The sequence below is a fragment of the Capricornis sumatraensis genome, chromosome 2, assembly GCF_032405125.1.
Source record: "Capricornis sumatraensis isolate serow.1 chromosome 2, serow.2, whole genome shotgun sequence".
Taxonomy (NCBI): Eukaryota; Metazoa; Chordata; class Mammalia; order Artiodactyla; family Bovidae; genus Capricornis; species Capricornis sumatraensis.
In genome coordinates, this window is record NC_091070.1 from 121,747,252 (window position 1) to 121,772,281 (window position 25,030).

The window sequence follows — 25,030 nt, forward strand, 5'->3', positions numbered from 1 at the left end:
CAAAACACGTGACTGGGAAGAACTAAGGGAAATACTGCAGGTAAAGAAACTGGAGTGATGGAGTGAGGGAAGAGGGGTCTGGGAGGAGGGGAAAGCTAGAGTTCCAGCATTGTTATCCTTCAGCCGCGGCACTCCTGCTCATGCTTTGTTAACTGACTTCACGGGAGCAGCCCACCAACAGGGTACACTCTAAGATGATTTTCTAGTGGGAAGCCTGGCTTTGTACTAAGCTCTGAAATTTTTGAAGACAGGAGCTCAAGCTCTCCTCACCCCACCTTTCTATGTGTAGCCTTTAGCACAGTACCTGGCATTCTCTCCTTGAAGAAAGGCTTATGGGCACAGTCCACAAACTGGATCAGCTTGTGTACCAGGATGCAGTGACAGCAAGCTCATCCTCTAAGCCTCATGCAGACTGTACTCCCACCAGCCGAGCGACGGTTAACAAGCCACCGAGTCAAACTAATCATAGCAGCAGCGGCCACAGCTGCTATTTACCAATCAGCTGCCATTTGCCATACGTCTTTACGCTTCCATTTTGCAGATGAGAAAACTGACACTTGGAAAGCTTGTGCCTTGCCCAGGGCCTCATAACTAAAGAGTCAGAATCTGAACCCAGATCTGTCTGGTTCCAAAGCTGGCCTCATTTCACTACCACCTTGTGGCCTGGTTTTGGTGCCTGAAGAGCCCAGGAGTCCCACGGCCAGTTCTGTTTCCTAGGGTCCCGGTCTTTTATGCTCCTCCTCATCCTCCTCCTCCTCTCCAGTGTCTCCCTCCATCCTCAAGCTCCCCTGGGAGACAACAGATAATTGGCATGTTGGGATATATGTCATTCTTGCTTTTGTCTTTTTCTTCATTATGTGGGAACAACAAAGATAAAAAAAAGGAAAATGCTGGTAAAATAAATTTATAGGAAGATGCGGACTTATATAAAGGAAGTAAATACCATTTTAACCTAGACTATTTGTGACAACAGGTATCTCTGCTGACCATTCTTGGAGTTTAGGTGAGTGAAGCTTGTTTGGAGGACCGAAGTCTGGAGACCCAGGTTCCTCCCCTTCTCTCCAAAGATACATGTAATTATGTAACGACAGGACAGATCTAGGAAAAATCTTCATGACTGCGAGTGGTGGGGACCAAAAGTGTGTGAGAATCTCTCTTTCCTACAGATGTCCAACTTAGATTCCACCATCTTGCTTACGTTGGGTTATGAAGTAGTCAGAGCACAAGAACGGCAATTGAGGGTCTTGCCCAAAGGATTTTGTTTCCCTCCTACCCATCCTCCTGAGTGTCACATGAGGGCAGTTGTGGCCAAAATGTCTAGTTTGTTCCCATTTTCTCCCCTTCCTCTCTCTCACCCTTAGGGGAGCTCCAGGTTTTGGCTCCTGGAAGTTAGAGGAAATCTAGGGAAGAGGATAAAGAAGCTAACAAGCAGTCTGCAGTTGAACCTCAACCAACCGAAGTTTGAACTGCACAGGTCCACTTACATGCAGCTATTTTTCAAATACTACGGCACAGCCTGTAGTTGCTTGAATCCTCAGATGCAGAGGAACCACGGGTATGGCTGTTTAAGTTAAAGGTGGATTAACCCTTGTATTTTTCAAGTGTCAACTGTACTTCAAAGTTTTTTTTTAACCCTTCGTTTGATTCAGGGGGCTATCTGTCCCTTCTTTCCAAAAATCATTCATATCTTGCCTTTATGACTCATCTCTTGACACTATCACTGTTATTAACTTGATCTTAGAAACTTCAGAGGAAAGAAGCAACCAAAAAGGCTCCCCACAGCCAAGGATGCAGGGGAGCCTGGCAATTCCACAGGTGGTTGGGAGGATGGTGGTGTGAGTGAAAAAGATGTTTTTCTAAAGCTGGGGCTTGATTAGTATTGGAAGTGAGGTTTGAGGAAGGAGAGGGAGAGGCTACAGGAAACCCGAGCTTGGCCGAAAGAGGAACCCGGGCACATATTTGGTTTTCCCCTCCATCCTATGCATCACAAGTCAGTTTCTTTTTTAGTCTGGTTTTCTGTCGGGTTGACTGTCCCTGCTTCTCCTGTGCTAGGCGCCCCTAGCCAAATCCAAACCCGTCCCCTCCGTCCAGGGTTGTATCTCTGAATTGAGAAGGGTGTGAGAGATGAAGGGAAGAAACATCTCATATTAAGAAAGCTGGGCAGCTTGATCTCAATCAGAGGCTGATAGGCATGAGAAGCCAGTGCCTGGTGAGGGCCAGGGTCAGGGAGGATTTTAATTGCACACATCTTCCTTGGGGCTGGGATAAACTTCACTTCTGTGTGCGTGGACAGGTGGCATGGCTCCCTCATCTCTAGAGTTGAGCAGCTGAAATTTCACCCTCAGATTGAAAACTTGGAATGGGACATAAGAGAGGCCCCCTCCTCTCCCCCTCTAAATTTAGGAGCCCAAACACATGGTTGGGAGCAGCAGGTTATTCCTCACACCTCAGAGGGTGTGTGTGGGTCAAACGGTCAAACTGAGCCTTCATGACCCTCTCTTCATCCAGGTGAAAGCTTCTTAATATTGCTGTAGGGGTCACCTGCTCCTCACACCTGAAGCAGTTTAGGGCTCAGAGACAGACGGCGGGGAAGGAAGGAAAGGAGGTTGGGAAATAAGGGCGGTAGGAGGGTCAGGCAGCAGCAAGAGCAACGAGTTTGATTGTGTTTTTGTTTTCTTTTTTGACTGAGGTAAATAAAAAAGCTTTTATCCTGCAACACTTGGAGATAAGAATCTGTCCACCCCCATGAGTTCCAGACTCTGGCACCGGCCTTCACATCAGGCTCTTCCGGTACTGACTGTGCTGGGTGCTCTGTCTGAGGTGAGAGTCGGGGGTCTGCAGGTCCATCTGTCTGTACAGGTCCCTCAGCTCCCTGACCTCCTGCAGCACCCTCTTCGCCTGGCTCCAATTCGACGATGCCTCTCCCAGCAGCCGCTCTGTCTCCAGCAACAGCTGCTCTGACTCAGAATCGGGAGGAGACCGAGGGGGCTCCTTGGCCTTTCGCTTCCCGTCTCCCAGTCCCTGAACCTCTGCCAGCAGCTCCTGAGTCTTCTCCAGTTTCCTGGCTACCAGGTCCTGGATTCGGGACAGCTGCCCCGGGGGGTGTGGGATGGGGGTTGGGGCGTCCTCAGCCCGTCGTTGGAGGGTGTGGGCTGGCGCAGCGTCCCGCTGAGACAAGATCTCCTCCAGGGAGGCACAACGGCTTTTTTCTGTGGCGGTCAACTTCTTGGGTGCCTGTGGGGTGTAGGTGGCCCCCTTGTCTGGCTTTTCCCAAAGTCGGGGAAGGACGCTTGCCCGGTCCGAGGAGGGCTGGATACGGTCTGAGTCTGCTCTCCGCCGGCTGCCTGCTAGCTGGGCCACAGACTTATCCAGGTCGACCCGGAAGCTCTCAGCACAGGAGGTTGGCTCCTCAGGGGAAGGGTCTTCCTCCTGGATCAGGTCCAAGGTCAGCATCCCATCTGAGGTAGAGGTTGAAGCCTGGGGAGGGAGAGGATGGGAAGGAAGGGGGTAGATTGTCATCCATGAGCATTTCAGGACTGACTGCCTGAAAGAGAAGCAAGCTGTGGTCATTTTACTCCTCAACGTGCCTTCCCTGAATGAGAAGCTTTTGATGGTGATTTAAACTTAATTCTTTCATTTTTCTGTGATTTAAAGTAATTTCTCTTGTTGCCCATATTTTCCACTTGACCACGAGCTTCCCGAACAGCGTCTTCTCCTTCCGTGTTGTGGACTCGCAGCATCAACTGGGTCTGACACACACAGGATGCCTGGCATGGCAGGGCCACTTTTCTTTTGTATCCTCTGAGCCACACACTTCAAACCCCTCTGCTATTTGGACCTCAGAACACCTTGCCTTTAAATAAAACTTGTTCTAGTTCCAGAATACTGTAATTTTTTGCAGGGTAAAATACTGTAATTTTTTAAAAGATTAAAAAAATACTTAAATTATTCAACACCTCACATGTATTGATACATATGTTATTTCAATTCAATCATTTCTCACAGTGGCCCTTCACCCGGGCACGATTATGGCCCCACTTTACAGCTGGAGGTGGGCAGCTTCAGCAAAGCTGATTCCAACCCAGCTTTGTCTGATTGCAAAGCCCTCACTCTTTCTACTATACCTGAGTGCCTCATTCCCTAGAGACTCTGAGCTCGGACAAGTGAAAGAAAATCCTTGTTCCTCTAAATGCCTGCAATACGTAATACTCTTACCTATCAGGATAGCTAGCCACCAGACATCAGCTTACATTGCCTCGTAGTATTCATCTCTTCTATTTCTCACATTCCTGTGAGTGTATCTCATTTTCCTCAAAGGAAGCTAAATCTATTAAAGCATCCATGTGTGCTAAGTCGCTTCAGTCATGTCTGACTCTTTGTGAATCCATGGACTGTAGCCCTTCAGGCTCCTCTGTCCATGGGATTCTCCAGGCAAGAATACTGGAGTGGGTTGCCATGCCCTCCTCCAGGGTATCTTCCAGTCCCAGGGATTGAACCCACATCTCCTGCATTGGTAGGCAGGTTCCTTACCACTAGGACCAACTGGAAGCCCCTATTGAGGGCACATCTTTCAAATTCACAGTAGATACTAAATATTTTTGGTTTGGAGGAATCGAGAAAGGGAACAGGGTGAAGGGACTTTCCTAGCTTTTGACCTTGGTACACAAATGCCTCTGGTGGGCTAAGATACAGTCCCATCTGAGATGAACTGACAGGGAGTTAGCCCTTCAGCAATTTTTACTTTCTTATAGTCTTACATACCACAGCCATTAGGTGTCCCCGAGTTGGAGGGCGGCGGGAGTGTTGGATTTTTGCCCTGTCTCGAGTAGGGTGGGCGAGATAGCTGTCCTCCTCGACGGTGACCTGAAGAGACGCACTGTGAGTCGCGGGTGCTGTTCAGAGACGCTAGTTCCAGACCAGCCTCCCCTGCGGCCTGAACCCCCAGCTCAGAAACTGCTCCTGAGCAAATCCAAGGGCAAGGATTTATGGGACATGAAGCGGCTTCTTGGGCTTGTTCATGTATCAGAAAGCGGGGAAACAGGAGCCGGCAGAGAAGACTTAGAAGCTAGGAGGAGAACAGGGCTTTCCAAAGGGAGATAAAGCAGCAGAGCTGTGGGGAGCTAGTGAAGGGGGCCCGCACCATCCTCTTCCCTCTTTAATGAGCCACCCAGCTCCCCGTGCCTCAGTGTCCGCCTCCCCACAATTAGCCCCCCTAACCTCATCCAAGACGCGGTTCTTGGCTCGGGTGATGGCGGAGTTGAGGGCATTGATCCACGATTCCTTCTCTTCTGGACTCACTGCCAGGAAGATCAGGTTAGGTGCCTGTGAGAAGATTCGCGTTCAGTCAGGGTTTTTATAGAGTTGGCCTCACCTTGACAGTGAAGAAATGAGAAGTTAAACTTCATTCTCTTAGACTCAGCTTTTGGAAGGAGAGAGATTCTACTTCTGGTGTCACCTGTGACTTAAGGAAATCATCCTCTATTCCTGCAAAATGCCCTTGCTTGGAGGCTGTTTTAGAAATGACCGAGGAGGAGCTCAGAAGGGTACTGGATATTAATACAGCACCTGAGATAATTAGAAGAGGCTTGGTGAAGGACAGGTACTGATATAAGGGTCTTTAAATGTTTGAAGAAATAGAATGTGACAGGAATGGTTCATAATTTCAACCACCTACCACGGAACAGGGAAAAGTGGCCGCTTCTCAAGACGGGGTGTGTGTGTCTGTGTGTGTGTGCGTGTGTGTGTGTAAAGTGGCTGCTTCCCAAGAGGGGTGTGTGTGTGTGTGCATGTGTGTGTGTGTAAAGTGGCTGCTTCCCAAGAGGGGTGTGTGTGTGTGTGTATTTGGCAGAGACTGAGAGAGACAGAGATGATTTTTGTGGCTGGACAGTTTAAAGGCTGGCTTGCCAGGAAGGAAGGAAATGGCCACCATATTCTCAGATTAAATAATAAAAGCTGGTAGGAGAGCAGTAATTCAGGGCCTCTGAGTCAGAGAGCTGAGAGAGATCCCAAAGGGGAAGGTGTTCTCCTCTGGCCTCCACACCCCTGCCCTGGTCCACGTTCCAGGGCCAAGGTGGCAGGAGGAGCGTACCGTGTTCCCGGGCTGTTTGGAGTGGGCAAGAGTGAACTTGCTATGATTCTTCTTGCTCCTGCTCTTGGATTTCCGGAGCTCTTCACACTTCTCATAGTCACTCAAGTCAAACACCTCTTGAATGTTTTTCTCATCTTTTACCTAGGGGAGGATTGGAGGTGAGGTGATGAGAATTAAAATTACTTAGTCCCTTCTCCCAAACTGTTAGTTTAGACCCGTCCGAGAACCAGAAGAAGCCTGAGAAGGGAGGGATGACAGGATAGGAAAAGGCTGTCCTACCCCAGGCTCGTAGAGGCCAAGTCCTGATTCCTTGCACGGGTTTCCATTTAAACTCCTCTTGCAACTCCCCTCAGCCAAGCTTCTGTTTCCAGAACCCCAGTAGGTCTCTTCATTATGACTCCTACTTCGCCCTTCAAAGGACACGGTGACAGGGCTCACACTTTAATCCTACCATTCTGAAGCAAGCAGACCTGGACGGCCCTTGATTGTCCCGAGAAGATACAGGCAGAGCCAACATCAGGGGATTTCTAGAGAGGGAGGGCCACCTCCAGCCTCCCCTTTCTTACGTGTATGTTGATGCTTTCTTACCCTCATTTAGCTCCTTCCTTAAATATATTCTATTATGATGAGACTCATCTATCTCCTTCATTTCAGGAGCTTTAGCACCACAGGGACAGCCACCCCTGTGTTCGGTTTGTTCAAATAGGGTGAAAAATACACCTGTAGTTCCTACCCCACCTTATTCCTTCCAAGGTACCATGACAACCCAATGTAGCTCCTGCAGGCTTGAGAAGCCGCTAGAGTCACTCCACTGTGCTCTAGGCAAAGACACGTTTATACTCTCCCTGGAGGACTACTTGAAAAGAGTGTTCTGCTACCTCTTCCCATGATTCCAGTTTGAGCCCTTTTAGTCAGGAAGTTCTTCCTTGTGTCTAAACTGAGCCCTTCCTGCTTGTAGAATGTATCCTGCAACCGGCTCCACCCTTAGCAGCTTTATCCATCATTTGGCTCTTAACTCTCTTGCTGAATGTCTAACGAAAGACCACAACTCCGTCTATATCCTCTGACCCCACAAAGTGAGCGCCACAAAGCAAATTCCACTAAATTTCTGCCCAGGTCCGTTTTAAACCCCTCGGGGATTTTTCTCTTCTCCCCTGAGGGGTTCCCATGGCTCTGGCCCTCTGAAGTTGTGATGTGGCTTACAAGAGGAGAGAAGACTTTGTTACTGGTCCAGACGGAGTCTGTGATTAGAAAACCCTTTCACACTCTGCTACTTGCACTTGAGATTAGAAGCCCCTGGGGAATGAGCCTGTTCATGTCTTCTTGGGATGAGAGACGACAACCACCAGCACTTGTTAAAACTAAACAGACACAAGTAGCGTCATATGTTCCTTGGATGATATCTACCCTCCCCGACTGGAATTATTTCACAAAAGAGTCCCCACTTCACAAGTTCTGACATAGGAATTGTGTGAGCGTGGAGGTGACTTCATCTATCTGCCTGGTTCTCTCTTCCATCCCCCAACCCATCTCTGCTTTTGTATCTGCCCATACTTTTGACTTGCCACTGGACCCAGGGGACACAGGCCCATTCAGGTGAATGGCCGCTCATACACCCACCTTTGTTTGTTTCAATACGTTGTGGCTCCTCCAGGCCTCTCCCCTATCCTGGCTTTGGGCTAGGAAGTGACAGGGGCCTTGAAGGATTGTGGGTGGAAGTGAACAAGATGCTGGCAAGGGGTGTCCCATAACAATTCCCAGAAACATGGGAGCATGGATGCAGGGTGGTGCATCACTCCTCTCCCCCTCCTTCCTCAGAGCTGAGACTATCAGCAGAGGCCAGAAATCTTGGAGAGGAAAGTGCTGGGTGTGTGTATGTAGCCAGGGGAAGAGAGTTACTTGTTTCTGTTTTCCTTAGGGGAGGGCAGGGGAGGGGAAGGGAAGAGAAGGGAAGGGAAGGGAGGGAAGGGAAGGGAGGTATTCTGGCTTGGACATGACTGATAAGCAGCTCTGGGGAGCAGGAGACACTGACAGAGGTCAGCCCTGCATAGGGCAGGGGTAGGAGACGGGGTAAGACAAGCAGTGAGACAGTGCCCAGGGAAAATGGACAGCTCCAGGACCCTAGTTCCCCACTGTATTCCCCCCCCCCATCTAATTCATACAGTCTCATTTATAATTACCACCCACCAAGGTCAACCCTTCCTTTCCCCTGATTCTTTGTCCTTAGGCCACAGAAAGGAATTTTTCCCATGCTTGCCAAAAAAGATGCCCTGAACTCAATTTCCTCTACCATGAAGTCTCCCGAAGGTCTAGTTTCTGTTCCTATACATCAGCCCCATGGTCAAAAGGTGCCCTTTGACTGAGAATGAGGAGAACAGTTATTAACAACAAATACAGAAGGATTTCTTTGGTTGAGGCAGTTGCAGGAAAAAGACTGGTGCAAATTCTAAGAGGGTTAGGGATTTCCTTGCATTAACATGTAAATTACAGATATCATAGTACATTTTAAAAAACTCTTTAATTCTATCGGCTCTGGAGCTTTCAGGAAGGGGACAGAATCCAGCCTACATCCTTGATCAGTTTCACCTTTAGCCTAGGCCTTTGAAGCATGGAAACTGGCTCCAAAGAAGAGTAATACCAATAGGCTTGTTCCCTCTTCCTATGCCTTCCTCTGCAGTGGGCAGTTGGCCCCATGACTGGTCAGATGTTCCTGACTCACAGGACACCAGACATCCTAGGCTGAGGTCATTCCATTCTTTCCCCTATCTCAGTACCCCTTCCTCCACAAACAAGGGTCCATCACACTCTTTCATCCCCAGACTGTTTTTTAGATTGGTATAAATAAGAAAAAAAAAATGTCTTGTTCCTTCTACCCTTTCCCTGATCTCATGTTTTCCCCACTGACGTGTGGGAAGTTCTTGCCGATTGCGCACTAGAGTTTCCTGCCATTATGAAGTTCAGGGAAGACAGGAGATACACTTGGACACTTGCTTTAAAAAAGAAAAAAAAAAACAAAAAACCACAAACCTAGAAAGTCAGCAAATTGTGGGGGAAAAAAAAAAAACCTTGGGTAGGATTTAGGGTTGGGTAGAGGTGACCCTTAAAGATAAATTCTCCTGTCAAAGTGTTTTCTCACCTCATTCCAACACCAAGTTCTCAGCTTAGTGTAAACAGCAAGGTTTAAATACCCTTAAGAGGGATCTCTTTGGCCCTGGCATAGCTTAGTTCTTTCTTAGCTGCTTCGGTAGATGTTCTGTTCAAGATGAATACTTTCTCCAGGACTGCCTGTGTGTCTTGTTTCAATACCATAAAAGGATTTATTTACCTAAATATAGTCTAAGCAGAAAGCAGAAGAGGTTAGAACTCAGGGAGGACTTCCCAATTAGCCCCTGGTGAGGGAACTCACGCTCACCAGGCAGGGGAGGGCCATCCTACCAGGGGAACTCAGGACAGTCTCCTAGGCAATGCTGACATAGTCACAGAGATAGGTACTGGAATGACTTCTAACCCATGGAGGGGCAATTTTAGTTTCTCCACATTCCTATGTGTTATTGAGCCCAAGAATTAGGGATAAAACAGAGAAGAGTTTGGATTCAATATGTGGGCTCAGGTTCTGACCCAACATGGACTATTTTCATTGTAACTATAGACCCAAAGACACAGAGACATGCAGGGGTTCAAAACTCCACTCTCCCTTCTGATATAATTGGCGGGGGGTGTTGGGTAGGTAGAAATGGAGAATGAGTTCCTTGCTTCTTTGTTTTTAAGTGGAGTGGGGGTGGGGAACAGAGAACATGTTAATTAAGGACACTGGCTTCAAGAGAAATAACTGCCACTTACAAATACTCTACCTGAGGTCATGTGAGACTGCCTCTGGATTGTGTGTCTTCTGTGATTTGGAGCAGCTGTACTGCTGATATGACTTGCATATGTCTCTGTGAGAGACAGGAAAGGGGAGGCTAGCTGGGCTGGGGGGCAGGAAGGAGGGAAGAATAAGCTGAACAGGGTGTTTCAGCAGCAACAGCAAAGAAAAAAGAATCCTACAGTCAGCTCGAGGCCAGGATAGGGGAGAGTAGGGGACACTTAAGAGTTTTGGGGACATCTTGGGAGGGAGTTATCATGCTTATCAGAAAGGTATTTTCAAAGGAAAATCTTTAAGTAAGATGCAACTTCTAATTCTAATTCGGGTCTTCTCACTGAAGGGAGACCTTTCTCTGCAGATAAGATGGGGGTAGAGACCAACCGGACTGCTCAACTCGCTTTCGGAACAAAATCAGGAGTGAGGTAAGGGGGAGACGAGAAGTACATATAAGACCCCTTCGGAAAGACCAGGTCAGGACTATGAGAAAACGGGGTAGTTCGCGGCAAGGGCACCTACCTCCTTTTCAGAGATGTAGAGCTGGTCCCCTTTCAGCACCACGTAGCGGTTTTTCCAAATCTCCCTGAAAATCCCTTTCCCGCAGAATTTCCGGACCCAGCCGACCTTCTCAGGCGGTGCACACTGATGGTTTGCATCCTGAGGCCCCTGCCCCCGCGAGCCAGATGAGAATCGCACGGTTAGGTGGCTGCAGCTTTTTCCTCCTCGCGTTCCGTTCCCCCGCGCCCTCCCGAGTCCCCGGTCCCCTCCCCGCGTTCGCCCCGCCACAGCTGGAGTCGGGGAGCCCCGCGTTTGCTCCCCACTTCTTCAAACCCTTTCACTCCAAGGAACTCGCATCCCTATCGCTCCCCTCCCCCTTCTTCCAAATAAACAACTGGAATTGCCCGTGCCAGGGGTGAGGGCCGGGCTGGAGACGAGGGGTGGCCTTCGGGGCTCCGCCGGGCCCCTCGCCCCCTCCCCCAGCTCCCCTCCACGCCGCGCCGGGGTTTACGGCATTTTATTTCTCATTGTCTTCTCGCCGCTGCAGAGCTTGGTGCCAGCGGCCGCCCGCCGCCCGGGGAAGGCGAGGCCGGGGGTCCGGGCAGAAACTCAGCCAAGTTAGCCCCCGGCCCAAGTAAACAAACAAAAGCCCCCGTGGTACCTCGTCGCGGGCCCGGCGCACCGAGGCCGAAGCTAAGGGGACCGGCGACCGGGCCGGGCTGGAAGGAGAGGGCTGGCGCGGCGTGTCCCCGGCCCCCAAGCCGGCCGCCCGCGGCTCCGACGGGGCCGGGGTCCTCGGGGCACAAAGTCAGCGGCGGCCACGGGGCGGGCGGACGTACTCACCCTCTTGGTGGAATTGTTCTTCTTCATCATTCCGGGCTGCCGGGCGGGCGCCGAGGGGCGGCCCCGCGTCGGGGGCCGAGGCCGCTTCGAGGGGGCTCCTGCCCACGGGGAGGGTGCGCAGAGGCCCCCGGCGCCGCCGCCGCTCCTCCCTCCCTCTCCCGGACTCTCCCCTTCTTTGTAGCTCCGGTTACACTAAAGGCCGGCCTCCCTCGCGCTCGCACACACACGCACGCCTGCTCCCCGCCCCTCGGCGCCCTCCATCCCGGCGCCCACGCGGCCCGGTCCCCCGAGCGCGCCCCCGCCGCCCGCCAGCCCGGCCCGGCCCGGCCCGGCCGCTCCCCCGGCCCGGCGCGATGTGGGCGGCCCAGCCCGCGCCCCGCAGCTCCATCCACCCGCCCGCTGACGTTGCGAGTTCAGAATAAAGGGCGAATCGCCGAGCCGGAGAGAGTGCGCTCCCCCCACACCCTCCTTTGTTTCTGACTCACTGAGGGTGAAGACGACAGACCTACACCCCGCCGGGGAACGGCGTCTGGGGCGGCGGGGGCACCCAGACTCGCACTGACGGCCGGAGCGAGAGGTGGAGCCTGAGACGACCGCCCGGGCCGACCTGCCGAGAGAGCCGGCAGGGGCCGATGCGGCGGGTGATGGAGACACAGGCAGGTTCATAAAGACCGGCGATAACCTAGATTGAGATCGTCTCCCTCCCAAACCCCAAACAAAAACAAGAGCGTGAGCTGGGAGGGCGTGTTACCCAGGACTGGCATCCGGAATTCACACGCCCTAGGTGGTGGAGTAGTGGTCTGGGCAGGTCAACTGTTGGGGAAAAGTTTAATGCTTCGGAGGGTACCGATGTGTAGGGGCTCCCCGCGGAAGAGAACTTAATACACATTTCTTCCAGTTTACAAATTATTAGGCCTTATTTGAGCCTCGGGAGAATAACCTTATGTATGAGGTAGATATTATGACCTCCGTTGCATAGAGAGAAAAGTGAGTACAGAATTTGCAGACACATTTTAAGTGCTGGAAGGAATAGAATTCTTGTCATCAAAGCTCTGATCTGTTAGACCTAGTGGCTTTAAATATAAGCACCAGGTCGTGAATCTGAGTGAACTCCAGGAGTTGGTGATGGACAGGGAGGCCTTGGCGTGCTGCGATTCATGGGGTCGCAGAGTCGGACACGACTGAGCGACTGACTGAACGGAACCGAAGGCTTAAACATCCTATCTGGTGTCTCTCCCTAATGCACTGACATGTAAAAATTCCACCCTGTCTACCACAGTGCCCAGAGGAGGCCCTGGCTGGAGGAAACTGCTGATCACTCCTAAGCCAAATCTGCCTCGGAGCCCACACACCAACATCTTGGTGACTTCCTTTTTCCCCTCAGTACACATTTAATGGGAAGAGGAGAGAGGGAACCTAGTTTGGGTACTGGTTTCATCACTGCTCTGTGGCCTTTGGTCGAGTCGCTGAATTTCTTTGGGCCTCAGTTCCTCTGTAGGAACTGACTGCCAGTTCCACCAACAAGAAAGACAGGGGAAAACATGAGATGACCCATGAAAGTCCTTTCAAAATACAGTATTGCCCTCTAGGGCTAATTACTAAATAATAATGAGCTCACGAACACACTGCCTGGCATATGGCAGGCACACAGAAACTTCCAAATGAATAAAAATCCCTGGCACAGAGGAGCAGAGGAGAACCTCTTTTTCAGAGATGTCTCAAGATTAAAAAAAAAAAAAAATGTTGGCCAAATTGAGGAGTGAAGTGGTCTTGGCTTTTTCTGGTATCTGTAAAATGAAGGAGGGGTCTTCTCTTTTTTTTCCAGCTTCTCCTTTCTCCCTAATCCAACAAGATTCCTCTTAACCTCTTCTCATTTACATACTAATTTATTCCTCTATTTTAGACTGATATATAAATGTATCCTTTCAAAATGCTCTCATATATAGTTTCTTTAAATCTTTAGTGCCACCTTGTGAGGTATAAATATTATTCCCACTTGGAAATGAGGAATAAATATTATTCCCACTTGGAAAGTGAGGAAACGGCATGGCATGTCAACCGACTTGCCCGTTAACACAGCAAGTTACTGGCTAACTAGGTTAGAATCCAGGTTTTCTGACTCCACAAAGCCTAACACATACACAGTCCCCTTCTCACCATCTCTGTTTTCCACCCTCCGTGACAAATAGAAGGGGGAAAAGTGGAAGCAATGACATTTTATTTTGGGGGGCTCCAAAATCACTGTGGAAAGTTGACTGCAGCCATGAAATTAAAAGACGCTTCTTGGGAGGAAAGCTATGACAAACCTAGGCAGCATATTAAAAAGCAGAGACATCACTTTGCCAACAAAGGTCTGTATAGTCAAAACTATGGTTTTTCCAGCGGTCATGTACACATCTGAGAATTGGACCATAAAGAAGGCTGAGGTGCTGAAGTGCACCATACAGAAGAGAGTCCCTTGGATGGCAAGGAGATCAAACCAGTCAATCCTACGGGAAGTCAACCATGAGTATTCATCGGAAGGACCGATGGTGAAGCTCCAATATTTTGGCCATCTGATGCAAAGAGCCAGCTCATTGGAAAAGACCCTCATGCTAGGAAAGATTGAGGGCAAGAGGAACAGGGGGTGACAGAGTATAAGATGGTTAGATAGCATCACCAACTCAATGGACATGAATTTGGGCAAAGCCCGGGAGACAGTGAAGGATAGAGGAGCCTGGAGTGCTGCAGTCCATGGGGTTGTAAGAGTCAGACAGAACTTACTGACTGAACAACAACAGCTATTTAAAAGTGATTTAAAAAAGAAGGCGAAAACCCAAGGTATCTTCATAAGCGAGGAAACGAAATGTCCCAGTATACTCCTGAGAAAACTACCCTGCTTGATGTTTTGAAAGCTTGCTGGCCCAGTGAGATAGGAGTGGTTTGGACTTTTAAATAGGTTCTTGTTTATGGGGAAAAAAAATTAATTCAGGACTTGCCTCATCTTCATTTAGTCAGCAAATACTTGAGTACATCCTGCATGCAAGTTACTAGAGTCTGCTGTGCTGTATCGGCAAGGAGCTGGAGCTTTGTGGAACATCAGGCAGGGGGACTGCTAAAATATCCAAACTCTCCAAAGTAATTTTCAGATTCCAGAACAGATGCTTGTGGGCTGGAGAACCTTCCCTGTCTATTTGCTCCTGAAGCTGTTACATAAATTTCTGGCTTTTCTTTCTTCATTAACCTGTATGGCTACACTCCCTCGTGTTATCGTCCTGCCCTGCCCTCCTTCGCTTGTCTGCTTTTGTCCGGTTACTCATCCCTTTCCATAAGCCATGCTCCTCCCCTGGCCTGTTCTTTAGGCTTTACTTCTCTCCACCAGGCGAACCGCGTCGTGGCACCTGAATTGGGATCTATGAATTGCGACTGTTTCCAAAGACCAATCTTTAAGTAAGACATCTCAGAGTAGGAACTTATGGGTTCTTTTTCTCATTTTCATAGCACAGTCTCTTCAGTGAGCTTGACACTACCATACACACAAACCACAAAAATAACTCAAAATACCCCAATTTCCTTCTTTGGTGGAGATAAGATACTGGGGGTACTTATGGTGGTGGGTTACTTCCCTAACTGCATTGCCATGGTGTGAGACACAACTGTAAGTAGCTCTGTTCTTAAAGTGGCTACTTTATAAGTAACTTCACTTAAAAGAGGAAGAAGGGAGCCATTAGAGGTAAGGATTGTGAATTGCTGCCTGCACATTCACAGGCCAGAAACTGTTAGCCAGTTGTTTAGCTAAATACAAGCATCTTGGCTTTTGTAGAGTGAATGGGACTTAGAAGTTTTGACTAGGGCATTTCAATCTCCTAGAAGGGAGGTCATTAAAAGCATATGAGACCTTAATTAAAATGTTTTTAGAGATTTCTCCAGCAGTCCAGTGGTTAAGTCTCCAAGCTTCCAATGCAGCAAGCATGGGTTTGATTCCTGGTCCCAGAACTAAGATCCCACATGCCATGTGATGTGGCCAAAAGATTTTTTTTAATGATGTTTTCAACGAGACAAAAAGAAAGGGCCAGTAATAATATTATCAGCTCTATAAATCTTAAATAAAAATATGAATCTCTGATCCTTAATAAATGAAGAAATGCCATCTTCTGGTTTATAAAACACCCTGAAGGTAGGGCTCATTTCTTAAGACTTTAAAATTTTCCCCTTTTTTTGGCTGTACTTTGAGGCACGTGTGTGGGATCTTAGTTCCCTGACCAGGGCCCCCTGGAGTGGAAGCACAGAGGCTTAACCACTGACTGGACTGCCAGGGAAGTCCTTAGAATTTTTTTTTTATTACTTATTTTAATTGGAGGGTAATTACTTTACAATATTGTGGTGGTTTTTGCCATACATCGACATGAATCAGCCATGGGTGCACATGTGTCCCTAGACTTCTTTATGTTGCTAGCTGAGCAGGCACTATGGAAGCAGGTGAATAATGAAGAGAACGATATTAGAAAAGTGTTCTTATTCCAGAGTTATCTTGCCAAGAGAAAGGCAAGCACAGGTAATCCTGTTTGGAAAAAGGTTTCTATTTGAAAAAACTATGTAACTTGTGAAATGCTGCATTTAAAACTTGTCTCCCCTAGCCTTAAAAGTAAGGCTGCCTTACTTTTCTTTATTATTTAAAAATAAAAGAGAACAGAACCTATTAGATCTTAGCCCTTAGCTGTAATATGGACAAAAGCCTTAGGGGCTTCTCAAGAGTGTATGGTGAAACAATGGCCGAGAGCTGAGAGGAGAGGAAGGGGGAGATGGGTCCCATGACCCTTAAGCTCTTCCCTCCTACTTCTTAAACTGCTGATTAATGTAGTGGGAGGATGACAGAAATTCAGTCATTTTGTGTAGTGATTCGGTATCCCCTACTTAGAGACAGAATCCATATTATTTATACTATAAGTCAAATTACACTGGGTGGTTTACTATGTATCAGACATTGTTCTAAGTGCTTATATGTATTCTCTCATCTTATTTAGTCCTTACAATCCTATAAGGAGGAATTTAATTACTTTCTTTTTGTATTAATAGATGAGGAAACTGAGCCACTAAGAGACTTAATAACATTCCCAAGTCACATAACTGTGACACAGATTTGAGCCTAGGCTATCTGATGCTACAGACAGTTTATCAACATAAAAGGAAGGTTTAAAAATTTTGTGCCAAGCACCAGGAAAGGACTGTGGTAGGATTTGAGCACACCATAATTTCCTGGTATTAATGACATTACCATTTTCCACTGCTTTCAAGAGAAGTGAAATTGACACCAGAATATATTATTTGCCTTGATGTACTTTACCTATCCTTTGGGTACAGGTCTTGCCTTCTCTCTGTTTGGTGTACAGCCAGCTCATGCCTCATCTCATAAATTCCCATAAATAGTTATTAACCCCAAAGAAACAAAAACAAATCACTTGTATCTTTTCATAAAATGGATTTTTATTGTCTTCATACATGGTTTCTCAGTACCACAGAAAACTGCAATTTAGGGACAAACAGTTTTTGGATGGTTCTTATAGAAATATGAGTTTTCAGAAATGATTTGTGCAGAAATGTGACGTTAATGAAAAATAAAAGGGGTCAAGAGAAGAGTCTGTAGTGTATGCATCTAATTTTTACTTTTTAAAACTCCTTTAAGCTCTAATCCTTTACTCAAATAAGAGCCCAACAAAATTAATCAGAAACTGAAGTGATTGTGCTATCAAATACAAGGAATACATTTTTTTTGAACTGATACAAATGGTTTAACTTTGTTAATCAATTCCAAACACTGTAAACATCTGTACATACATACTTTTGTTCTTACTATTCAGTTTGCCTAAATTAAGTATGAGTTCATGAGCTATTTAAAAAAAATTAATTTTTATTGAAGTATAGTCACTTTACAATGTTGTGTTAGTTTCTGCTGTACAGCAGTCAATCAGCTATATGTATACATATATCCCTTCGTTTTTAGTTTCTTTCCCATTTAGGTCACCACAGAGAATGGAGGAGAGCTCCCCGTGCTATAGCTGTATACAGTAGGTCCTCATTAGTTATCTATTTTATACATAGTAGTGTATATAAGTTGATCCCAATCTGCTAATTAAGGAATACACTTATTTATTTGATAAAGAAACCATGAGAAAAGTGGATTGGAATGGGCTCAGACTTATTCTCAACTCATCACCGGGAGTCTTGGTGTCTGTGTCAACAGTTCAGGAATCAGCAGGCTACCTGGATGTGGGTTATAACAACAAGCACAAAACCCAAGGCTCTTCTCCAACACCCCTCTGGTCAGTGGAGAAAGCCTGCAGCGACGCAAGAGGGAAGTTGCACCATTCGGCTCACCTCTCCATCACCATTTCATCTTCTGCTTGCTGACCTTGATGTAACCTGAGAGCTTTCCTTGCTTCGGCTGTGCAGTCCAGAAGCCAGAACTTCCTCTAGGAAACTGAGCAGTAGACTTGAGTTACTCAAAGGGGAAAAAGAAAAAAAAAAAAAAAAAAAAGGCATCTCCCAAACAGAGTATCTTGCTTATAATATCTACGTAGATGAAAGGATATCATGAGTAGAACACAAGAAGCACTGGTCTGATATCTGGGTGCAGAATAGAGGCCGCAGTTGAGCAAGAAAACATCTGGACTGGGAGAGCGCCTTTTTGCACTTCCCCAGAGTTCTCACTGTGTTTTTAGTTTTAAACTTGCAGGATTTTTCAAGTTTGAAATTTCTAGTCTGGAATCCAGAATTTTTAAGGACAAGGCTGTACAATCTCAGAATCATATTACATCAGTACCTCTTACTTATACTCTTAAAACTGCCACAGAACTTTTATTGTGCCTCTCATCTATTCTTTATCCAATCTGCTATCCAAAGTGGCACCAGTTTTTCTAAATACAAGTTATATCCTATTGTATACTTTCTCTTCTTCTGCTTTAAAAACTTTCTTTTGTTTATAGAATCATATACAGATTAAAATTCAAGGCTCTTTATAATGCCGCCTAATAATAACTAATAGTTGTATTTATTTTATTCTGAGAATTGGTTTAAGCTATGTATGTGTATACATATAAACAGAGTATATGTATTTATGCTATTATCCTCATTTAAAAAGTGAGAGATTAAGTGACTTGAGAAGGTTACAACAGCTAGTAAATGGCTTAGCTGGGATTCAAATCCAGCTCTCAAATCCACACAATACTCTCACTTGTCTGGTTCCATCTCTCACCAGCTATGCAGCCTACGTGCCTTTTGTGCCCAACCATTCATTGTTCCCTAAATGTGTCCTAAGCTTTCACACCTTTACGCTTTTGCTCTTATTATGTCCTAAGTCTTAAATGATTGACTACCCTCCTTTGTCTGATGAAATCCCTTGTATCATTAAGGCTGAGGATTAAAGGCCACCTTTTCTGTGAAGCCTTCCCTAACTCTCCTCCATGCTGAACTAGTCACCTCCATCATTATCACTCTGTCCTAGAGCTGTTTTAGTACCATATTATTATTAATTAGGTACTTCATACAGTACTGATGCCAGAACAGACTGTGAGTTACTTAGGGTGGGACTAAGATTTATTCATCTTAGATCTTCAGGGTTTAGCACAGAGGCTGACACTTAGTAGGAGCCCAATAAAGGAATACTGAATAAATGAAGTAATTAAAATAGCCACCCATTGGCAAGGAAGCCTTCTCTGTAATACAGGAGTTTGGGAGGCAGTACTTAGAAGTATGCTGGACTCATTCTCAGGATACAGGTCTAGTAGCAGGCAGAGGGTTGGTGAAATGATCAGGTAACTTATTATTACCACAGTTGTGCAGTTTTAGACCTGGAAGATTCTGGGCTTAGAGAATTTAAATTCCAAACTCCTTTGCAAAAGAAGAAAATGGTGAAATAGAGGGAAAGGAGTAGAAGCTAAACTCATCTATTCATCCACTGAACACCTCTGTTAATAATGGCACCTCTGTCTAGCCTGGCTCTTTGGCCAGTTGGCCAGTAGACACTTCGAGGTCAGAAAATAAGTGTCAGGAAATGAGGCAGCATTTTTTTTTTTTTTTTAAAGATAACACAAGAAGTCTTTGATTAGTGACTTTTGGTAAGAATGAAACAAATATGCTGGGAAACCCTATCAAAACCTATGAGGTGATCTTTGCTTCACTTGAGACTGTGCTACATGTGCAAAGGAAAGGAGAAACCTTCCTGAAATTGTACTTAAAGATCCTGCTCTGTGGATCAACAAGACCCCACATTCTTGCCTGCAAACAGAAAACACTCTTTATATCTGCTAGGCCTAATTTTGTTCCCCAGGGCTATTGTGGCTTTTTAAAAAGTATCTATTTGGGGACTTCGATGAGTCACTTCAGAATGCTTTAAAAATTATGGGTGATGAACATATTGGTATCTGTACCCCAAATTTAGACTGTTTAAAAACAACAAAACAGAATGATTTTTCTTCCCAGATTTGTTTTAAATCCATCTTACTTAAAAAGCAAACTCAAAAATCCCCTTCTCCTGTGGTACTGTAATCCAGTCAATTCAGCTCAATTCAATTAAATGTAACAGTATTTACTGAGCATCGTTATATGGGAGGCATTGAATGAAGTGTATATATGAACACTTGTTATGACTTCTAAACTTTAAGGGACTCTCAGTCAGAGGGATACACAATCACAAAGTAACCTGAGAGATGGTATAAACAGAGATGGTACCAGGAGCTAAGCCAGTGGATTAGCACTATCGGTTGTCTTGGTTTGCTGTCATTTTGGGCTCTATGGATAGAAGGACGGTGGGCAGAAAAAAGCCCTAACTTTTAAAAGTCAAACTCAAAAAATCTTGCAGCACACATTGAAAAACAAGTTTCTTTACTTTAAAGTCTTTGGTAAGGGACTAGAGACTAACACAGAATTTTAAATTTTAATTACTAAAATAATTGAAAAGAAAAACCGTGTTCCTAAATAAAGCTATATATTATAACAATATCTATCTATTCCTTAAAAAAAAAAAAACAACTATACTCCACAGAAGGAAATTACACATGAGTTTCTTACAACAAAAACATTAAAGGAATTTAGAATCAGATCTGAAGAGTGGTATAATGGAAAAAAATGAATGGAATTTCTAAGGAGCAAGAAAATAGAAAAAGACATTCTGAAAAATAATGAGAAAAAAATCCAAGATATTTGCCTTAATGGAGTAATAAGCTTCTAATTATAGCCAAATACTTAGCTGGATTATCGGAATGGGGGAGAGAAAAGGACAAGATGGAACTTTCAATAGCTCAAAATACTGATTACAGTTGTTAGAGCTACTACTATGTTTCATGTTTCTTTGCTTTTGCATACACTATTCCCTCTGTCTAGAAAGCTGTCCCATCCCTATTGCATTTTATCTAGTGGAACAATGCATCTTTTAAAACCCAACTTGCTCTCACAGTACAGTGCCTCTAGGAATTTATTTGTTTTCGTACCTGTTTTCCATGTAAGCCTATGAGTTTTTTGGGGTACAAGTAATACATGAATATATTCTTTCTGTAAAAGTGTTAAACAGTATACATAAAGCTCGTCTTTTCTGACTCTTCTTTTCCCCAGTCTTTCCAGAGATAACAATATGATCAACAAATATTTATTAAGTGCCTATGTGCCAGGCACCATTTTAAAAGCTGTGAATATAGCAATAAGTGAAGTGAAAAAATTCTGCACTCATGGCATACATATTCCACTGGGGAAGGAAGAAAGATAAGCAAAATTGATAAGTAAAAAGTAATAATAATAACAGTAAAAAAAATCACTTACTACATGTGAAGTACAATTCTAATGAGATAGAAACCATCCTACTTCACAATGAAATTAAGGCATAGGAATCAAGTCTTATATCTTGAACACGACCAAATTGGGATGCAAACCCAGATAATCTTGTTCTCTTATTCAAGAGAACAAGAGTTTGTTCTCTTAACCATGATGCTACACTGCCTTTCTGTAATATGTTAGATGAAGAGAATGCTATGGAGAAAAACAAAGCAGGTTTGAAGGAGAGTTGGAGATAATGATGGTGTTGTGAGATTTTAAATCCAGTGGTCAAGGAAGACCTCACTGAGAAACTGACATTGGAGCCAAGACTTGAGTAAGGCAATGGAAGACATATCTGCGGGCTTCCAAGGCCTGGTATGTTCAGGGAACAGAAAGGAGGCAGGTGTAGCTGGAGTGAGGTGAATAAGGTATTGGGTAGTAAGAGATGCGATTAGAGAGATTAAGGGAAGGGGATGGAGGGGAGAGTGAAGATGAGCTCACGTGAGGCCTGGTAATAAGGACTGTGATTTGTACTTTGAGTAAGATGGGAAACAACTGGAGGGTTTAGTGCAGAGATGTGACATTATGTACCTTCATAGATTCGCTCTACTGCTGTACTGAGAACAGACTACACGGGGTTAAAGGTCAGGGAAGTGGTGGTGGTACAAATTAGGCAGTTGTGATGAGAGGGTATCAGGTTCTGGACATGCTTTGAGGGGAGGATCACAAGATTTACTGATAGATCAGCATGTAGGTGAGAGAAACAAGGGAGCCAGGAAGACAAGGTTTTTGGCCTAAGCAACTAGGAGAATGGATAAGTCTGAGGGAAGATTATATTTAAGGAGAAATATTGGAAACCTTGTTTGATTACTGTTAAATATGGATGTTTATTAGACATTCAAGTAGAAGTATCAAGTAGACAGTTGGATATATACATCTGGAGTTTGGGAGAGAAGCTCAGATTAAAAATAGTGATTCTCAGGACTTCCCTGGTGGTTCAGTGGCTAGGACTCTGGGCTCCCAATGCAGGGGGCCCAGGTTCAATCCCTGGTCAGGGATCTAGATCCCACATGTGGCAGCTAAGGAGCCCTCTTGCTGTAACTAAGACCCAGTACAACCAAATAAATAAATATTTTTTAAAATAGTGATTCTCAACGGAGAGGTGTTTTAGTTTATGTTCAGAGTACATCTGGCAATGTCTGGAAACATTTTTGGTGGCCATAACTGTGGGAGTGCCACTGGCCTCTGGTGTGTAAGGCCAGGGATGTTGCTGAACATCCTATAATGTACAGGACAGTTCCCCCCAACAAAGAATTATCTGTCCTCAAATACCAACAGTGCTGAGGTTGGAGAAACTCAGACTAGAGATGTAAATCTGGGAGTTATTAGAGGATATAATTTAAAGCCGTAAGACTAGCAAGGAGTGAGATGTACACAAGAAGAGAGGGAGTCCAAGAATAGAGTTTCAGGGACTTCAAAAACAGGAAAAATGAACAAAAGAGACAGAGAAGGAATGGCGAGTGAGGTAAGAGGACTGCAGAGTGTAGTTTCTGGAAGCTAAGTGGTAAAAGTCTTTCAAAGTGAAGGAACTGGTCAACAGTGTCAAATGCTACTGAAATGTCAAGTAAAATGAGTACTAAAAGTTGATTCTGAGTTTAGCCACATGGAAATCCCTGGAACCATAACAAAAGTGATTTCGGGGAATGACAGGCATGAAAAGCTAAATGGAGTGGCTTAAGAGAAGAGGTAAGATTTAAAAGAAGATACACGTTTAAGAGAATGTATAAGGAGAGGAATCAGAGGTCGTGAGAAAATACAACTCTTGAAGAATTTTGCTATAAAAGAGAACAGAGAAATAGCATAGAAGCCGGGAGGAGACAAGAGGTTAACCGAGTTTTTAAAGATGGGGAAAAAACCTAGCATGTTTTTGTGCTTCTATGAATGATCCAATAGGGTGTGAAATACCCATTCAGGATTGAGAGAGAAGCAGGTCTGGAGCGAAGCCCTAGAGGAAGTGAGGGAATGGAATCTGGTGCCCAAGTGGGAGGGCTGGGCTCAGCCAGCAGCACTCACCACTGTGATGGGAAGGAGGGCGGAGGACAGCGGCAGTGTGGGAGCTGTGGGGGTTCTCGTCTAAAGACTTTTACCACCTCGAATAAGAGCTTCTTGATCTGTGTATCCTCAATATAAAGCAGACACTGAATTAGGTATTTGCTGAATGAATACATGGATCAGATTTATATTTTTTAAAAGAAGTTAAGACCTCAGCTTAAATGTCACCTATTGTGCTAAACTGTTCCTAAACATCCAGCAGCAATTTTATCAGTAGTAAGGGAACAAGGTGGCTTTGATATCTATGTCTGAAAATATTAAGAATCTCATACAGAGAGATCATACTGCTCTTCACTGGGTGTATACTTTACCCATTTAGAACTCATTATTTCTCAAATGCAATGTGCCTTTCCCCACCACCTACTGTCCTCAGTTATGCTGTTTTCTCAGTCCTGAATGCTCTTTCTTCCGATGGAAATCCAACTTACTCTTCAAGGCCTAGTTCAAATGCTATCTCCATGGTGAAGCATTTCCTGATTACGCTGCCAGAATTAATTATTTCTTTTTTGGACACATTTTATTTAACTTACATACATTAACACTTCTCAAACTTCTGTACCTAAGAACCCCTAAACAACAGAAGAGAATCAGTTTATTAGTATTGAGGGTATAGTCCAAATTGGTTTACTGGCTTACATCTTTCTTTGAGGGCTGATATTTTGCTTTAAAAACACATAACAATTGTGTTATTTTTCATAAAAGGGCCTTTTAAATTTCAACATAAACATATTTTTATTTTTCGCATAGGAGTTGACCAGTTAAATTATTTCATTCTACTCCTGGAATTAGAAGTCCCCCAGACGTCTAAAGAAAACAGACATCCCAAAAGATGTGTCATGCTTATTCTGTGCCTTGGTGTGACTCTGGTACTAATCATATCCTAATTTGAGAAATACAGATTTGTTTGAGTTCTCCACCTGAACCATAAGATCATTAAAGACAGGGATCTTATTTTCTTTGTATTTTAGGCCCTGTCTTGGAAAAGTGAAAGTGAAAGTGAAGTCGCTCAGTTGTGTCGACTCTTTGCGACCCCATAGACTGAAGCCTACCAGGCTCCTCCCTCCATGGGATTCTCCAGGCAAGAGTACTGGAGTGGGTTGCCATTTCCTTCTCCACGGGATCTTCCCTACCCAGGGATTGAACCCGGGTCTCCAACATTCCAGGCAGACACTTTAACCTCTGAGCGAAGCCCAGAAGTACCTTATATAAAGCAGTTACTCAATAAATATCTTCCTCCCAAATAGTATAATCATAACAATCTGTCAATACCCTTGGCTCATATTTTTTTCTTGCTGTTCTGTGACTAAACCAACAGTAATAGCTGCTGCTGCTGCTGCTAAGTAGCTTCAGTTGTGTCCGACTCTGCAACAGTAAGCAAAACAAAAACCCAATAACTCAAATGTCTATGGACAGATGAATGGAGAAGCAAGCTGTGGTATATTTACACAGTAGAATGGTACACAGTACTGAAAAATGAATGAATCTTAGACATACGGTCAGTGAAAAAGTATGATACAATTTTCTTTATTAAGCTAAAAAATAAGCAAGACTAAACAATGCTTGCTTATTCTATATTTAGAAATACATGGATTAGTGATAAAAATACAACTCTCCCCATCAAAGCAACAGAATTAAACACAAAATTTAGGATACTGTTTACTTGTTGTAGGGAGATAAGGGATATAACTGGAGCACAACATACAGACAGATCCATGTTATTGGCAATTTCCCAGTCCTTTGGTGAAGGATCCAAGAGTATTCATTATATTTTCTAACTTTTATTTACATATATTCTTGTTTAGTTGCTGAACACTTTTGGGACCCCATGGACTGTGACCTACCAGGCT

At 45.0% G+C, this 25,030-nt stretch overlaps 2 protein-coding genes and 1 non-coding gene across 6 annotated transcripts in view; 1 reads left to right on the forward strand and 2 right to left on the reverse strand.

Annotated features, from left to right (window-relative positions):
- Positions 1–2,688: 2,688 nt before the first annotated feature.
- Positions 2,689–11,932, reverse strand: PLEKHO1 (pleckstrin homology domain containing O1). 3 transcript variants are annotated; one of them, XM_068964687.1, is made up of 6 exons: positions 11,774–11,932; positions 10,467–10,613; positions 6,089–6,229; positions 5,218–5,322; positions 4,762–4,863; positions 2,689–3,477 (listed from the first exon to the last, which is right to left on the reverse strand). In XM_068964687.1, exons 5-6 carry the CDS (start codon positions 4,768–4,770, stop codon positions 2,773–2,775), a joined length of 714 nt encoding a protein of 237 aa, XP_068820788.1. In that variant the 5' UTR covers positions 4,771–4,863; positions 5,218–5,322; positions 6,089–6,229; positions 10,467–10,613; positions 11,774–11,932; the 3' UTR covers positions 2,689–2,772. The 3 variants fall into 3 exon arrangements, with proteins under 3 accessions (XP_068820788.1, XP_068820786.1, XP_068820789.1); XM_068964685.1 differs by lacking the exon at positions 11,774–11,932 and adding an exon at positions 11,289–11,411; XM_068964688.1 differs by lacking the exons at positions 10,467–10,613; positions 11,774–11,932 and adding an exon at positions 6,368–6,497.
- Positions 11,933–16,773: 4,841 nt separating this feature from the next.
- Positions 16,774–25,030, reverse strand: part of VPS45 (vacuolar protein sorting 45 homolog) — a 69,810-nt gene continuing 61,553 nt past the window's right edge. For both annotated transcript variants that reach the window (XR_011144418.1, XM_068964334.1), the window contains one exon: positions 16,774–17,745. Coding sequence is in view for 1 of the 2 variants with exons in the window: in XM_068964334.1 (XP_068820435.1) it covers positions 17,658–17,745 (88 nt within the window). In the remaining variant the exon portion in view is untranslated. The remainder of the gene's footprint in view (positions 17,746–25,030) is intronic.
- Positions 22,058–22,130, forward strand: TRNAG-CCC (transfer RNA glycine (anticodon CCC)). Its single transcript has one exon. It is a non-coding gene; the product is annotated as a tRNA-Gly (tRNA).

Excerpts from the sequence above, each read along its gene's own strand:
- PLEKHO1 (XM_068964685.1), bottom strand. The coding sequence starts at position 11,318 with ATGATGAAGAAGAACAATTCCACCAAGAGG. Across the intron at positions 6,230-10,466 it reads TCTACATCTCTGAAAAGGAG|GTAAAAGATGAGAAAAACAT; the intron begins GTAGGTGCCCTT and ends ATCCTCCCCTAG. Across the intron at positions 4,864-5,217 it reads AGAACCGCGTCTTGGATGAG|GTCACCGTCGAGGAGGACAG; the intron begins GTTAGGGGGGCT and ends GCGTCTCTTCAG.